Source organism: Physeter macrocephalus, chromosome 15 (genome assembly GCF_002837175.3).
Source record: "Physeter macrocephalus isolate SW-GA chromosome 15, ASM283717v5, whole genome shotgun sequence".
Classification (NCBI taxonomy): domain Eukaryota; kingdom Metazoa; phylum Chordata; class Mammalia; order Artiodactyla; family Physeteridae; genus Physeter; species Physeter macrocephalus.
In genome coordinates, this window is record NC_041228.1 from 9,315 (window position 1) to 25,526 (window position 16,212).

The 16,212-nt window shown below is 50.9% G+C and overlaps 2 protein-coding genes across 10 annotated transcripts in view; one reads left to right on the top strand and one right to left on the bottom strand.

The window, feature by feature from the left end:
- Positions 1-5,753: 5,753 nt before the first annotated feature.
- Positions 5,754-9,136, bottom strand: C15H8orf33 (chromosome 15 C8orf33 homolog). Its single transcript, XM_007104702.4, has 6 exons — positions 8,974-9,136; positions 8,847-8,886; positions 8,598-8,746; positions 8,314-8,398; positions 8,007-8,153; positions 5,754-7,629 (listed from the first exon to the last, which is right to left on the bottom strand). The coding sequence occupies exons 1-6, from the start codon at positions 8,977-8,979 to the stop codon at positions 7,490-7,492; spliced, it is 567 nt and encodes a 188-aa protein (XP_007104764.1). The 5' UTR covers positions 8,980-9,136; the 3' UTR covers positions 5,754-7,489.
- Positions 9,137-14,608: 5,472 nt separating this feature from the next.
- Positions 14,609-16,212, top strand: part of LOC102988676 (zinc finger protein 252-like) — a 19,936-nt gene continuing 18,332 nt past the window's right edge. For 7 of the 9 annotated variants that reach the window (XR_003683406.2, XR_008619459.1, XR_008619460.1 and 4 more), the window contains exon 1: positions 14,609-14,696. The gene's annotated coding sequence lies outside the window, so the exon portion shown is untranslated. Of the gene's footprint in view, positions 14,758-14,832; positions 14,950-16,212 lie in introns of those variants that run through there. The other 2 variants (XM_028500501.1, XM_028500500.2) reach the window with 2 other exon arrangements.

Here is a 16,212-nt window from a genome sequence, read left to right on the forward strand (position 1 = left end):
AAGTAAAATAAATCATTTTTTAATGATATAAATAAATTAATAACTGCAAGAGACAGGTTTAAGAGTGGATTTGGACCTGGCAGTTCTGGTGGCTCACTCTCTTGCAGTGTGGTCTGGTCTCCCTCCAATCCTTTATCCTGCTAAATGCCTTTGGGTGGCCCCATTCACAGGAACAGTCTCTCTCGCTGCATCCAGGACTTCCAGAAACTCCAGGAGACACCCACTCAATGTCCATTTTCATAGAAAGGAAGAGGTTCGGTTAAGGTCAGGGGCTGTGGTCACCCATCCAGGGGTCTTGCTGTCCTCCCTTGATGGCAGGAAGCTCTTCCACTTGCTAAAACAGCAACTTTGCTGTTGGTGGTAAACTCAAGACTCTTGCTTTGGGCATCGGGGCCTCACATCAGAGGCTGGCCCCGATTGCCTGTGTGCCTCAAAAGGCACACAGACTTCATTCGTGTCCCTGGGAGGTGGGAGCCCAGGAGTCACATCTGCCCTCTGTCTATATTAATCACCCATCTCCACAGAATACATTTGCTCATTTTCCTGTCTCTGTGCTCTCCTTTACAGAGAACAGAAACCAAATGGTAGGTGGTAAGGAAACTGTTACTCAACAGAGCAGTGTCTCAAGGATTATTCTATACCGTGGAATCCACAGTTGGCTGGCTTTCCGGAGGCCACAGGGACTAGGCCCGGGATGCACATGGCTCCTGGAGACCACGTGGCCTCAGAGGGAAAACACCAGTTGGGAAGCCACTTGCTCCCATACCTTTGATTTTTAATGAGTATGAATGTCAACGGTTTGCAACAACCCGAAGGCCAGAGGATTGCAGGGCCACGGTCTGCTGTATGCTGGTTGTGGCCAGGGCCACACTCAGCGTCTGGAGGGTTATTTCCTCTCGGAAGGCTGGGAGGCTGGGAGGCTGAGGGCGGAGGCCCTTTTCTCAATCACGTGGATGTAGGGAACTGAAACATCCCCAGGGGCCGTCTACGCTGCCCAGGTAGCTGTTCAATTGCCCAGCAGCAAGGTCAGCTCAGTGAGTGGCCACAGGGGCTTGACAGGGCCCAGGCAGGCCTGAGCTGGAGGAGCACAGATGCCTGCCTGGATGGTCAGAAGTCAAAGGATATTCTGAGATTTTATTATTTACTACTGCCCACTCAAATGGGACGAAGGATGCAGCCCGTCCTGAAGGGCACCGCCAGCCCTCAAGAAGGCAGCATATGGGGGCTGGCAGCGCCACAGCCTTGCATACATGCCAACGTGTCCCACTGAGCGCACTGCGTGTCAGGGCTGGGCTGGAAACTGGGTCCAGCCCCACCCTCCCCATGTTGGCGGCTGGGGGACCTTCCTGACTTTTGAGGCCCTCCACAACCACAGACTGAGGTTAAGTTGGAGATAAAACAGTCAGCAACCAGAGCAGACATTTCATTCATCTTCTTTAGAGTCCAGGATGCGGAGAGGAAGCAGAGGCGGATCAGAAAACCAACGGTCCAGCTCCACCCCGCGTCACTTGTACCAGGTGAGTCCTGTCCATCGTGGAGGCTCAGATAGACGAGAGAGGGGAAGGCGAAGCAGGCCCATTAGATAAGGATATTCTGAGATTTTATTATTTACTACTGCCCACTCAAATGGGACGAAGGATGCAGCCCGTCCTGAAGGGCACCGCCAGCCCTCAAGAAGGCAGCATATGGGGGCTGGCAGCGCCACAGCCTTGCATACATGCCAACGTGTCCCACTGAGCGCACTGCGTGTCAGGGCTGGGCTGGAACCTGGGTCCAGCCCCACCCTCCCCATGTTGGCGGCTGGGGGACCTTCCTGACTTTTGAGGCCCTCCACAACCACAGACTGAGGTTAAGTTGGAGATAAAACAGTCAGCAACCAGAGCAGACATTTCATTCATCTTCTTTAGAGTCCAGGATGCGGAGAGGAAGCAGAGGCGGATCAGAAAACCAACGGTCCAGCTCGACCCCGCGTCACCTATACCAAGTGAGTCCTGTCCATCGTGGAGGCTCAGATAGACGAGAGAGGGGAAGGCAAAGCAGGCCCATTAGATCGTGAACACTACATGTATAAAGTATGAGTACTTTCTGGTTTTCTTTGTATTTACAGGAATGTCTATTTTTCTTTTTTTTTTTCTTTTTCTTTTTTTTTTTTTTTGCGTTACGCGGGCCTCTCACTGTTGTGGCCTCTCCCGTTGCAGAGCACAGGCTCTGGACGCGCAGGCTCAGCAGCCATGGCTCACGGGCCTAGCCACTCTGCGGCATGTGGGATCTTCCCGGACCGGGGCACGAGCCAGCGTCCCCTGCATCGGCAGGCGGACCCTCAACCACTGCGCCACCAGGGAAGCCCGAAATGCCTATTTTTCAATCATTAAGATACGCTATTAGTAAAATGAAAAAATTAAAACTGTGTATACCTTTTCACGTGCCCCTCACTAAATGTGAATTCTGTAGAAGGTACACATCTTCAGAAATCTCTTCTTACAAGAATCACAGATTTACTTACTAAAAGCTGGCTGGAATCAACACAGGTGACTTAGCAGTTTCAGGATTGCCTGGGTCCCTGGCTTGCTGGGCTGCAGTTCGTACTTTCCACCTCTGTAAGATGCAGGTGGAGAAGCAAGGGTGAGACCTGTCTATTGTTAGGGACGTTGTCCCTAACTCAGGCCCTGACGAAATCCCTGACTCAAAGCCTGTCACTCTCGTTAACTCAGGCTCTGATTCTGTCCCTACCTCTAGCCCTGATGCTGGTACTATCTGAGGCCCTGACGCTGGTACTAAATAAGGCCTTGATGTCTCAATAACTAAGGTCTTGACACTATCCCTAGCTCATTTCCTGACACTATCCCTAGCCCTTAACCTGACACTGTCCCTAGCTAATGTCCTGCCTCTTATCCTAACTAAAGCTAGATTTACTACTTACCCTCTTATTGAAGAAAGTAAGCTCTGTGTGTTCAGCAATTCCTTCAGGAATGTCAGCCCCTCAGTTATCAGTTTCAAAGGCTTGAATGTCATTTTAGATATATTCTTCCCAGCGTGTGGAATGAATTATAAAATTCTGCAAATCTTCCCCACACTCCAGTCTTGAACACGTTTTCTCCCTTTTTTCCCAGCATTTCTAGAGGTTAGTTTACAGCTTTAGATCTTCTCTTCCAGCGTTCATTATTGTGAATGGTGAGTGAGAAGCTAGCAGCCCTTTCGAAGGAAAACAACAGGAGAGTGTCTGGGTGTCACCTGTTTCTGAAGCTCCCCAGGTGTCAGGTCCACATGACCAGAGGGGAGTGGGCAGCTGGGGCCCAGGACTGGAAGGGCAAGACTTTAGGCGGGGATCAGCTTTTGGTGAGTTCCATGGGGGCACAGCAAGCAGACAAACTAGGCTGGGATCCCAGGATACCAAGGTATGTGTAGCTGCAGGTGGACATAGCCGGGGCTCTGAAATCTCAGGGGCAGAATGCGTATCCCTGAGCCAAACCTGTCCAGGCATCCAGAGGGTGAGGGACACACCTCCATTTTTCAGGAGACAACAGGACTCAAAGTAAGGGGGAGGGCCTCCCTGTGCTGGAAGGAACACAGTCCTCAGAACAGGCCATAGGGAATACAGCAAGTGCTGATAAAATTTTGTAGGAAAAACAAATGGTCTATTTTACTAAAAACCAACATATACATAACATTTTACAAAACTGCATCCATTCTGACCTCTTGGCCCCTTCCCTAACTCCACAAAAAAGGGGGTACTCAGTGAGCTATGAGGACAGGGTCTCTCCTACAATGCTCAAGGCTGCCCCAGGCGCCCCCAGAGCCCTGGTCCAGTGCACAGAGGGATGTGGGAGCAGTGGAGCCAGCATACTGCTGCCACCAGCTCAGGACACCTAGAGCCTGTCCAGAGTCCTCGCCGCCATGCCAGGCGAGGGTCCTGCCAGGACCACAGACACAGTGACCCACAGACTGAACCTCAACTGGATTCATGGGTGGGCCCTGCCTGGGTGGCTCCAAGCGGCAGGAGGGAGAGACCAGGCAGCACAATTGTGGTCAGCACTGCCCGGGGCCAGTGCAGGGACAGGCAGGGTTTCCAGCCCAGCGCCTCCTCCTCCAGGCAGGATTAAAGAAGTCCAAGATATAGCTGATCTAGAAGGGGGCGAGAGAGCTGACTGGATGGGGACCCGGAACCTGGGGGTGGGGGCAGGGGCAGGTGGACGACGGGTTTCTTAAAGGTAGGAGGCAGATGTCTCCAGAAGGAGCAGGAGTGGGACACTAGGTAGAGAGTGGGGTGAAGAGGCCCAAGAGTGCACAGGTACTAAGTATGGGGAGCAGTGAGAAGGGTAGGGCCTGGGGCGGGGCGGGGGACACCGGGGGAAGAGAGGGGTGGGGCAGACTGCCTTCTTGGAGCAGGAAGGAGGGGAGGATGAGAGGGGCCCCAGGAAAGGAGGGACTAGCAAAAGAAACAGGGTCCCCGAGTGGGGTCACTGGGCAACTGGGGGGGGTCGGGGGCCTCACAGTGTGGCTGGACACCAGCACCCCTGCAGGGGTCAGACCAGGACATCGTCCAGTGGTTTATGTCAGACGTGTGGGTGTAGCTCACACAGAGGGCAAAGGCCACGTGGAGGATCTGCAGGTGAGCCACTGAGCCGCGGAGCTGGTGTCGGCCTGAGACCCCCACCCCACACCAGGGCCTGCTGCACAGGCCAGAACATGCTGAAGAGCATGGCAGGTGGGTGAGGGCCTCCAGTTCACTTCGCCCACCACTACCTCCACCTGCCCCACGTGCAGATGGCCGAACAGAGCACAGGGGAAGAGATGTGACTTAGCTGTAGCTGCGCAACACAAAGTCACAGAGGGAACCCCGCCAAGACCACCACTGCGCACAGGCCAAAGGAGGGGCATCCCAAGGAGACAGATGATCCAAGACTGGAGAGGGCGGCCTAGCTGACTGCCCACCCAGAGGCCAGGCAGTCCCCCGTATCTCTGGTCTCCAAATGCGCCCTGTTTCCTTGTCCCGTGTTTCCCAAAGTCCAGGACCTGCTGCAGGTGGACTCTCCATGGAACCTGCCGTGCTGCCCCTCAGAGCTGCTCACCTCTGTGACCCCCTCCCCAGCTCAAACTGAGGAGTGACAGGGTGGAGCTACATCTCCATCAAAACCATTTACTCTCCCAGAGGCCAGTCCTGCTAAGATCTGAAGGAAGAGCCATCAGGCAAAGGGAGCAGCAGAACTGAAGACCTTTCAACACACTGAGCTGGTCACCTCAGGAGCAGACAGGAAGCCAGCAAGGCAGGAACGGGGTGGCGGGGAGGGAGCGCATCAGACAGGGCTCAGGAGCCTAGACGTGTGCAGGCCCTGTGTAGGCCCTCATCCACCAGCCTTCGTATGGTATCCTAGGTACGATCAAGTCACTGGGTCAGAGGAACAGAACCCAACTCACATGGAAGACGAACACTCGAGCTGGTGAACAGACAGGCGGCAAGAGCGGCTGTCAGAGGGGACTCACACCTGGAGGATCATGTAGCATTCAGGGTGAGATGTGGCCAGGATGAGAATGCTTAGCAGAGAAGACGAAGAAAGCATGGAGGATCTGAGACTGATTTTGAAGACAGAGCTCATACCAGCTCAAGTACTGAACACGTGTGGGGGAGAAAGGGCAATAGACGACACAATACCATGATCTGTAAGAAATATATATATATATATATATATATATATATGCTCATTCAAATGATCAAAATATTTATTTCTCACATGTATTTGGTCTTCATCCAGTTTCTGGCTCACTGCTCCAAAAGACCCTTGGAATTTCCTGAGGAACAATGGTGATAGGCTATTTGGTCTCTTGTCCTCAGTTCCTGAAAACACTTCAGGGAAGGTGATTTTCGAATTCCGACCAAAGATGGAGGCTGGCTGGCGGAAGTAAGCATGTGATTAGAGGGTTAAAACTTCCCACCTCTGGGGAGCGGAGGGCTAAAAGTTGAATCAATAATGTCTATGTAAGGAAGACTCCATAAAATACAAAAGAAGGACGGGGTTTAGAGAGCTTCCGGGTGGTGAACACAGAGACCGAAGGAGAGTTCCACGCCTTTCCCCGTGCCTGGTGCTATGTATCTGGCTTTTATTCATATCCTAGTAATAAATTGGTCATCTAGTGAGCGAACAAGATTTCCTGAGTTCTGGTATTCATTATAGCAAGTTAACTGAACCCAAGAAGGGGGTCACAGGAACCTGATTTATAGCCAGTTGGTCAGAAGTATAGGGAACAACTATAGGACTCGTGACTGGCATGTGAAGTGGAGGGGGGTCTTGTGGGACTGAGCGCTTTTCCTGTGGAATCCGATTCCATCTCTGGGTAGACAGTGTCAGAATTGAGTTGCATTCTTGGACACGCTGCTGACATCCAGGAATTGCTGTTGGTGTCAGGGACACTCGACACAAAACACACACACACGTTGGAATCGGACCCACGAACCCCTTTTGCAGAGGGGACACAGAGTTTTGGCCAGATCAACTAGTTGGGCAGTAGTGCCATTCACTGAAAAGCAGAAAACAAATGGAGATTTAGGGACTAATCGGATGTTTTGGACACGTCAAGTTTGAAATGCCTGTGAAACAGCAAAATAGAGATGTTGAGTAGGCAGGTGGGCTCCAGGTATCTATCTAGTCTAGTCTGCAAGTTTGGGAGACACCACCAAAGATGGCATCACAACCACTGAAGAGGATGAAGCCCCCTTGAAAACCCAACTTAACGCAGAAGGCCTGGGACTATCACCTGGAGCAGCTGACATCAGAGCCTGTCCGCTGAGACTCAATGCTGGTGTCTGGCTGGGATTCTTAGGGCCGGAAGCTACCTGCTCCTCAGAACAAAGCCTGGGCTGCTCGGGGCTACGATGGCTCCCCAGGGGTGATACCTGCTCAGGAATGAAGGCACTATAGACAAAACACCAAGCTCTGGGGTGAGAGCCTGGCCCCAGCAGTGCCACACACCACATCATCTATATAGACAGTTAACACACGCTTTCACTCTTCCACTTTTATGAGGAATACTTTTATTACGGCAATGTGACACAATGGCCTGGAGCTCTACACCACTTGACAAAACATCCTTCCGTAAGTGAGCACCAGTGTATAACTATGTAGCTTCCCCACTAATCCTTATTACCAACATCTACTTAGTCTGCTCCTAAGCCTGTTAAAAGAGTCCTTCTACAACATGGTTAACACTCACTTCAGTTTACTGTAGAAACTTCTGAATGGACCTCCCTCTTCTGGCAGGAGAGACATTTCAGCTGAAAACCTATACACGGGGCCCTGGGCTTGTCTGACAGTCAGGTCAGTACCCAACATGCAGGTCTCGCATCTGCCCAACAGTCACGGCACCAGATTCACTGACCAGCCAGGGACAGAGCAACCCCACATCTGTCTGACAGAGCATTCCTGGGAAAGCTCTGCACTCAAGACAAACCCCTGCACCAACTGCAGAGGAAGACCGTTCCAGAATGGGGAAGAGGCTAAAAGAAATTGAACCTAAACTCTTCATCAGGAGTGTCTAAGGTGTCCTTGGCTCTCCCTGTTAGACGATGTCTGCAGACCCTTCGGCTCTTCTTTCTGGCGGCCTCACCTACAGGCTGCACCTGGACTGAGTGGGCAGCTGTAAGGGAGGGGAGAGACCGTATCAGAATTGAATGATAATGGCTAATGTTAACTGTGCCCATACAACTCTACCCCCATTGTAAAAATTAACTGACTTACTTCTCAAAATTATAAAGTATCACACCATCATCACATCCCCTTGAGAATCTCAGAAAGACTCACTAACTCTCCTGCCCCTGCCTCCCTGGTCCAAGCCCAAGTTCTGTGCTCCTGAGATCCAGGCTTTCTCTCTCCCTGCTCCCTGACGCTTTCCTGAGCCATCTTCTACCCCCGCCAGCCCTACTGCTCTGGGCTTCCTCCTTCCACTGCCCAGGCTCTTCCTCCCCGCCCCCTTGAACTAGGCAGGTGTGCACCAACCAGTTCCCAGGTCCTCACCAGTCCTGAGAGCCCGCAGGGCCACGCACCACTCGGCTTCCATCTGAGCCCTGTAGTCCCCGAACAAGGAGCGCATCAGCTGCCTCTTCCGGGGCAGGGGGGTTCTTTGGCTGCGCAGGGTTCGGATTGCCCCAAGAGCTTGCTCTTCTGCAGATGAAAACACAGGACTAGTAACCTTCTCTATCCTCACCTCCAACTGTCCTAACGCAAAGGTAACGATTCCATCCCTTGGGAGCACCTGCAGGCCACAGGACTGTCACCGTTCACCCGCCCCCGCCCTCCGCAACTCTACAGACAGGCCCCTCACTCTGCTTAGGGGTGGGTCTCTGCATCTTCAGCCCCAGCTCCAGCTTTTCCACGCACCAGGCCAGTTCCCGGGCCAGCTGCTCCGCCTGTGGTGGATCGGGGATAGTGGCTGTGAGAGGGCACCTGGACCCCACGGCCTCCAGCCCCATCCCACAGGAACCCCAAACACCCCGTCTCATCCTCTCCCCGCTTTAAGTCCGCAAATCCGAGACTACACCCACCGGCGGATTCCCACCCAGAATGCACCCCGAGGCTCCACCCTTCCCGACTAAGGCCCGCCCTTGCCTGGGCCTCCGCACTTAGGGGGGCTTCCTCTGGGGCCGGCGTTTCTGTGGCCTTCCCGCCTCCATTCGCCGCAGAGGCCCCATTCCGGGTTTTCTTCTTCTTCTTTTGCTTCTTGGCCCTGGAGGCGGCGTCACTGCACGTAGGGTGCCCTAAGCAGACAGACTGGATAGGGCCTTACAGTGGAAGGACTCGGGGCGCCGGGAAGCGGCGGCGGGGGTAACCGGGGGCTGCGGGGTGCGCGGGCAGTACCTGGGGCTGCCGATGTCTCCCGAGCAGGATGTCCTGGAGCCTGGAGAAAGGGGGACAGTACGAAGGTCACGAGGAGTACCAACGGCCCAAGGCCCCGCCACCGGTGCGCCCTCACCGCAGGACTCACCGCCATGCGCTGCAGCCGCAGCCAGAGCCTGAGGAGGGCTTCCGGACCGACGCCAAATTCGCTCCCCGCGAAACACGTCTGCGTAGGAGAGTTCCGCAGGGCGCGGGCGGCGCGGTGGGCGGGCCCGGGCCTTTCGGAGCGCGGTGGGCGGGGCCCGGGCCGTTCGGAGAGCGGTCTGCGTGAGACCCTCCCCAACACTGACTATGTTGCAGGTACTGCTCTGGGTGAAAGGACGACGGCTACACAAGGGAATGTGCCCTTAAAGCTCACCTGCTAGTGGGGAGGGAAAAGCAGGTAAACAGACATGAAAAGCTGTCACCCAGAGCGGCGCTGTGAATAACAGCGGCCCCAACGGGGCGGCGAGTGGTCAGCAAAGTCCTGCAAGGAGTAGCAGCCCTGGAGGGGCTGGTCCGGCAGCGGAAAGGAGGGCGGGAGCAGAGGTGCAAGGCGAGGTGGGGGAGTTGCAGGGCCCTGGACCGCAGCGGGAGGCGGCTTCTGTTGTAAGCGCAGTGGAAGCACTGGGGGACATTCATCCATCCGAGGAGTGACGCGGCCTTACCCAGATGCTGCTGTGTGGTGAGGGCCCAGAGGGGCTGGGGCAGGGGAGGGGAGGACCTGGAGGGGATTCAGAAACAGGAAGACCCCGCGCACCTGCTGGCGTCCCGACGTGGGCACCATCTACCTGCCCTTCCGCGCTCCCTACCCAGGGCCGCCCGACCACCACGCGCCGCTCCTTGTCCCGCATCACAGGCGTCAGGATGCGTGGTGCTGCTTGAGAGGACAGGAGTGGTGCGTGGTGCTGCTTGAGAGGACAGGAGTCTGAGGTGCTGCTGTCCGATGATTCCGGTCAATGAAATCGGCGTTGTTTCCTGAGGCGAGGGGATGGGAGGTCTCCGAAGGTAGAGTTTGGTCATCTAAGTGGTTAGTACCGGGTTGGTGAAAAAGTTCCTCAGGTTTTTAAGTAAAAACAAAAGACACATTTTTCATCTTCACCAAGAACTTTATTGAACAGCGTATTCACCGTTTTGTTCCACTACCTCCTGCCATTTTTCAGGCAACTTCATAATTCCGTCTTCCCCAAAATTCTTATCTTTTTGAGCAAAGAACTGTTCCAGGTGCCTTTTACAGTCTTCTGGGGAATGGAAATTTCTTCCATTAAGAAAATTTTGTAAAGACTGAAATAAATGGAAATCCAAAGGTGCAATGTCTGGTGAATACGGCAGATGAACCAGAACTTCCCAGCGAAGTTGTAACAGTTTTTGCCTGGTCATCAAAGAAACATGCAGTCTTGTGGTATCCTGATGGAAGATTATGCATTTTCTGTTGACTAATTCCAGACGCTTTTCGATGAGTGCTGCTTTCATTTCGTCTAATTGGGAGCAGTACTTGGAATTACTCGTTCGATTTTCCAGAAGGAGCTCATAATAGAGGACTCCCTTCCAATCCCACCATATACACAACATCACCTTCTTTAGATGAAGACTGGCCTTCGGTGTGGTTGGTCGTGGTTCATTTCACTTGCCCCACGACCTCTTCCATTCCACATTATTGTACAGTATGCACTTTGCATCACCCACCACAATTTGTTTTTAAAATGGAACGTTTTCATTATGTTCAAGTAGATAATTGCATGCAGAAATACGGTCAAGAAGGTTTTTCCCGCCTAACTTATGTGGAAGCCAAACATCAAAGCGATGAACATAACCAAGCTGGTGCAAATGATTTTCAATGCTTGATTTGGATATTTTGAGTATGTCAGCTATCTCTCGTGTGGTATAACATTGATTGTTCTCAATTAATGTTCTCTGTTTGATCGCTATCAACCTCAACTGGTCTACGCAACCATGGAGCATCATCCAGCGAGAAATCTCCAGCACAAAACTTCGCAAACCACTTTGGAAACGTTCGATCCATCACAGCATCTTTTCCATACACTGCACAAATTTTGTGTGTGTATTTCAGTTGCGTTTTTACCTTTCTTGAAATAATAAAGCATAATATGCTGAAAATGTTGGGGTTTTTCTTCCTTCTCCAATATTAAAATGGCTACACAGGGACTTCCCTGGTGGCACAGTCGTTAAGAATCCGCCGGCCAGTGCAGAGGACACGGGTTCGAGACCTGGTCTGGGAAGATCCCACATGCCGTGGAGCAACTAAGCCTGTGCACCACAACTACTGAGCCTGCGCTCTAGAGCCTGCAAGCCACAACTACTGAGCCTGTGTGCCACACCTACTGAAGCCCGCTCACCTAGAGCCTGTGCTCCGCAACAAGAGAAGCCACCGCAATTAGAAGCCCATGCACCACAACAAAGAGTAGCTCCCGCTTGCCGCAACTAGAGAAAGCCCACGCACAGCAACGAAGACCCAACGCAGCCAAAAAAAAGAACCTAAATAAATAAATTTATTTAAAATTTTTTTAAAAAGTAAAATAAAATGGCTACACAAAAATTCACCAATTTTGATGTTTTTTTACATGTATGCTGATATGACCGCTGTCGCAATACAATCTAACAAAATTGTTTCAAATGAAGTTAAAGAAAACTAAGCACTACTATAGCCATCTTACAGAAAAAAACACGAACTTTTTGTTTTTATATATATATACTATATATACTAATATATTAGTAAATAGCTAATATATTAGCTATTTACTGAGGTGTAACAAATTACCACAAAACTTATCAGATTGAAAACAACAAACATTCTTTATCTCATAGTTTCTGAGGGTCAGGAACCTAGCAAAAGCATAGCTGGTTGGTTCTAGCTCAGGCTCTCTTTGAGGCTGCTTCACTTTTTGGAGGAAGACCAAAGACTTTTTAGACATATTTTAAAACAACCACAGTTAGGATGTATTTCAGTCCTGGGAGACTGAGGTTTAGGTGGTGAGTGGACTCCAGACCCTAAGGGGCCTCTCCCTGCCTCCTTTGGCTGTGAAACCCCTCTATGACTTGGCCCAAAACTGCTTCCTACAGGAGCCTTCTCAGCCCAGACATGTGTCCCTGAGCACAGGCCTCACACCAGATGCTTGCCCTTCCACAGCCTCCATTCCCAGTCAGCCACTGAATCCAATCAGTTTATCTCCTAAGTAATCTCCACCCCCATCCCCCCATCCCCCCAACACACACCATCTCTGGCCTGAACTGCAATTGAGTTCTCACTCATCTCTCTGCCTGCACTTTCACTCTCTCCTGTCTTTTTTGAACCACCCTGTGGTGAGAGTGGTCTTTCTAAAACAGAAACTGTGTTGCTCTCCTGCCTAGAAATCTTCTATTTCCTCCAGCATGAAGTCCAAGCTCCTTACTTCCAGCCAGCACATGCCCCATAAGTCATACAGAGGCAACTATTTCCAGACCTCACTCTGCTCTGGCCCTGCTGATCTGCCAGCCTTCCGAGCCTCACCCCCCACTTCTCCTTACAGGCCCCTGCAGCCCCCACTGCCCTCTGCCCAGCCAGCCACCTCATTTTTCTTCCCTGACAGTGCTAGCACCTGTTCAAACCCCCAGACTCAGACAGTAGGTCCTTGAAGAGCTCTAGAGAGGAAAGCATAGACGATCTAGTCCTCCATGTCACTAAGTCCCCAAATCTCCTCCACATTGCCTCCCACCCTGGCATGTAATAAAGGCTCATAAAATGAACAGCAAGTCTTCATTTAGCTGTGCCTGGCTGTCTGCACCCCCACAGCCACTGCAGGAATCATGCCTAACGTTTCACTCTTAGCCATCATGGCTGCTTTCTGTCTCTTGAGACACACTAGTCTCCACTGACACAGTCTTTCCTTGGCCTACTCCCCTGCCCTGTTTAGAAAATATACTATAAATTTCATATGTGCAAATATAAATATTTACATACAGCCAATTCTCATCATCCCTGGTAGTTCTATAAAGTAGCTGAGAACGCTGAATTAGGGAATAACAAACCATTGCTCCTAGGGGAAATAGAGTTAGCTTCCTCGGAGCCTCTGGTCACGACATTTTCATCAACCAATCAATATATAACCTTGTTTTATGTGTGTTTCTGCTTAAAGACACCTTATTTAATATATACTGTTGATTCATAAACACTGAACTCGGCCAACAGCACTATGACTTGTGCTGAATGAAGTTCATCTAGCATGCTTCCTCTATAAAGGCATCACATCACAGCCCTCTTGCACTTAGGGACATTAGATAGCACTTCAGCACTATGCTTGAGGGCCATTTTAAACAGTGAAATCCCCAAGAAAAAGCATAAAAATACAAAAAGTGTGACAGTTAATATACAGGCACACCTCAGAGATACGGCAGGTTCGGTTCCAGACTACCGCAATAAAGTGGATGTTGCAATAAAAGTCACACGAATTTTTTTGGTTTTCCAGTGAATATAAAAGTATGTTTACACTGCAATATAGTCTGTTAAGTGTGCAATAGCATTGTGTCTAAAAAACAATGCACATACGTTAATAAACAACATTGCTAAAAAATGCCAACCATCATTTGAGTCTTCAGCAAGTCATAGTCAAAACATCAAATATCACTGATTGCAGATCACCATAACAAATATAATAATGATAGGTTTGAAATATTGCGAGAATTACAAAAATGTGACACCAAGACATGAAATGAGCAAATGCTGTTGGAAAAATGTGCTGTGCTATCAGTTTTTGTCTCATGTATTTTGATGCTCTGTTGTTAGGTGCATACACGGTAAGGATCCTTGTGTTTTCTTATAGACTTGATCCCTTTATCATATTTAATACCCCTTTTTGTCCCTGATAATTTTACTTGCTCTGAAGTCAGCTTTGTCTGAAATCGATATAGATACTCCAACTTTCTTTCCATTAGTGCTAGCATGGTATGCCTTTCTCCTCCCTTTATTTTTAATCTATCTGTGTCTTCGTGTTTAAAATGGGCTTCTTATAGACAACATATAATTATATGTTATATGTCTTACTCTTTGTATCTGCTTTGACAGTTCTGTCTTTTAATTGGTGTATCTAGACCATTCACTTTTAAAGTGAGTATTAATATGGTTGTTACTGTTTTTTATTCATTACACTTGTTTCTTTTTAAAAATCTTTCCCTCTTCTCCTGCCTTCCCCGGTTTAATTGAGCATTTTATCTGATTAGATTCTTTCGCCTGTTTAGCACATCAATTATACTTCAAAAAAATTTTAATGGTTGTCTTCGAAGTTTGCAATATATGTTAGGACTAATGTAAGTCCACCTTCCAACAACACTACGCCGCCTCACGTGTAGCACAGGTACTTGTAACCCAGTGTCCCGATTCCTCTCTTCTGTCCCTAGGACACCGCTGCTACTCACCTTACACACGCGACAGTACCCAACACACTGTCACTAATATTCAATATTACTCTGAAAAACAATGACCTTTTATTTTGCTTAGGAATAAGACAAGTAAAAGATTTTATTTTATCTTCACTTATTCCCTCTCTGATCCTTTTCCCTTCTCCGGGTAGATCCGAGTTTCTTGTGTCTCTCCCTAACTCTCTGACGAACTTCTAAAGACTTTCGCAAGCCAAGGGGGTCAGTGGCATAGAGTCCTCTGAGCCGCCTAGAGCGGCCGACAGAACCCTAGGATCTGATTGGCCGGTAAGCTGGCGGCGGGGCGGAAGTTCCTAGCGGGCGTTTCCGGCCTGGCGGGTCCGCCTTCCCTGGTGTGGTGTGTGGGTCGCCTCTACGTTTTTCGAAGGAGCCGAGGGAGTCCTCGCCTCCCCTCGCGCGGAGGTGCCTGCGGCGCTGCGACAGGCGGGACGGCGCGGGGCTGGGCCGAGCCGGGGGAGCGCCTGTTCGTGTGGCCTGAGGGGCGGGCCGGGCGGAAACCCGCGCGGGGGGTGGGGGCCGGGCTACCCCGGCGCGGAGACGGGGCGGCGGGCACGAGCCAGGCCTCACGGAGGAGGCGAAGTTTGGGCGCGGTCATGGGATGCACCGAGCCTGTTCTTTTTCTCAGATGAGAGAAAGTACCTTTCACTCATCAGGGGTAGGTTCCGTGAAAGGATGAAGTCGCGAAGGCTGTGCAGCGAAGGGACGTTAGTGCACATCCCGGCGCTGAACAATCCCAGGGCTCATTCATTCGCTCGGTGGGCGCCCAGTACACACTGTCTTGGTGATGATTAAGATTAACTGGGTTTTGTTTGTGGTTTGCAAACACTGTGCGAAGCACTTTATACATTTTTCTCACTTAACTCAAAATAGCCACTTAAGGTAAGTGGTGATGTTCTCATTTATGGTCTGTGGAGAAACACGTCACTTACTCGAGACCCTTGCGTTAGGAGGTGGTGTATCTGAGATTGGAGCTCAGCCTGGTGGAGTCCAGAGCCTATGCTTCTAACAGGAGTGTTAGTGCCTCCCACGTGAGGCTGAAAGGGGAGGCAGAGTGCATTTGGAAGGACCACTTGTGCATAGCACACAAAGGCCGTGAGCATCAGGGACCTGTCAAAGGCAAGCCCTGGCTGAGGACCGAGAGGCTACCTCTGGCCTGGGTGGCCTGAGGTGGAGATTCCGGGATGGCCCAAGAGAAATGAACTGGGCATTAATAAGCTTGGGTTCAGCTGTCAGTTAGAGCCCAACAGAGGCTTAAGTGATGAAGGCGGGGCAGGCAGGGTTTGTTCTGGGTTGTGTCTCTGAGGTTCCCTGGGTTTTCCCCTCATGGTCACACTAGACAGAAGTGGTTCTCCCTGTTTCTTTTTTATCATCAGGGAGGAAAAGTCTTTTCTAGAAGCCTCTTTGCAAACTTCCCTTAACATCTTGTAGACCAGAAAATGGGCCTAGGGCCAAAGTCGCTGGGGCCAAGGAAAAAGGGCACATTTCTACCTGAATTAAGGGGTCTGTTTGCATGGAGCAGGCTGTGGGGGTAGAGGCTGACTGTGTATCAGAGGCCAGTTGGAAAGGTTTTCATGGGAGTGACACCCCGTGTTACCTGTCACCCTAAATTATCACCAGATCTGTGGTTCTAAATGTCATATGTATGCTGACAGTTCCCAGTATATACCCAGCCAGCTTCAACCTCTCTCCTGAAATTTGGACTTGTGGATCGAAATGCCCTCATTCTCCACTTGTAGGTCTGATAGGCATCTTGAACATAACATGTACAAGACAACTTTTCTTTTTTTTTTTTGGTACGTGGGCCTCTCACTGTTGTGGCCTCTCCCCTTGCGGAGCACAGGCTCCAGACGCGCAGGCTCAGTGGCCATGGCTCACGGGCCCAGCCGCTCCGCGGCATGTGGGATCTTCCCGGACCGGG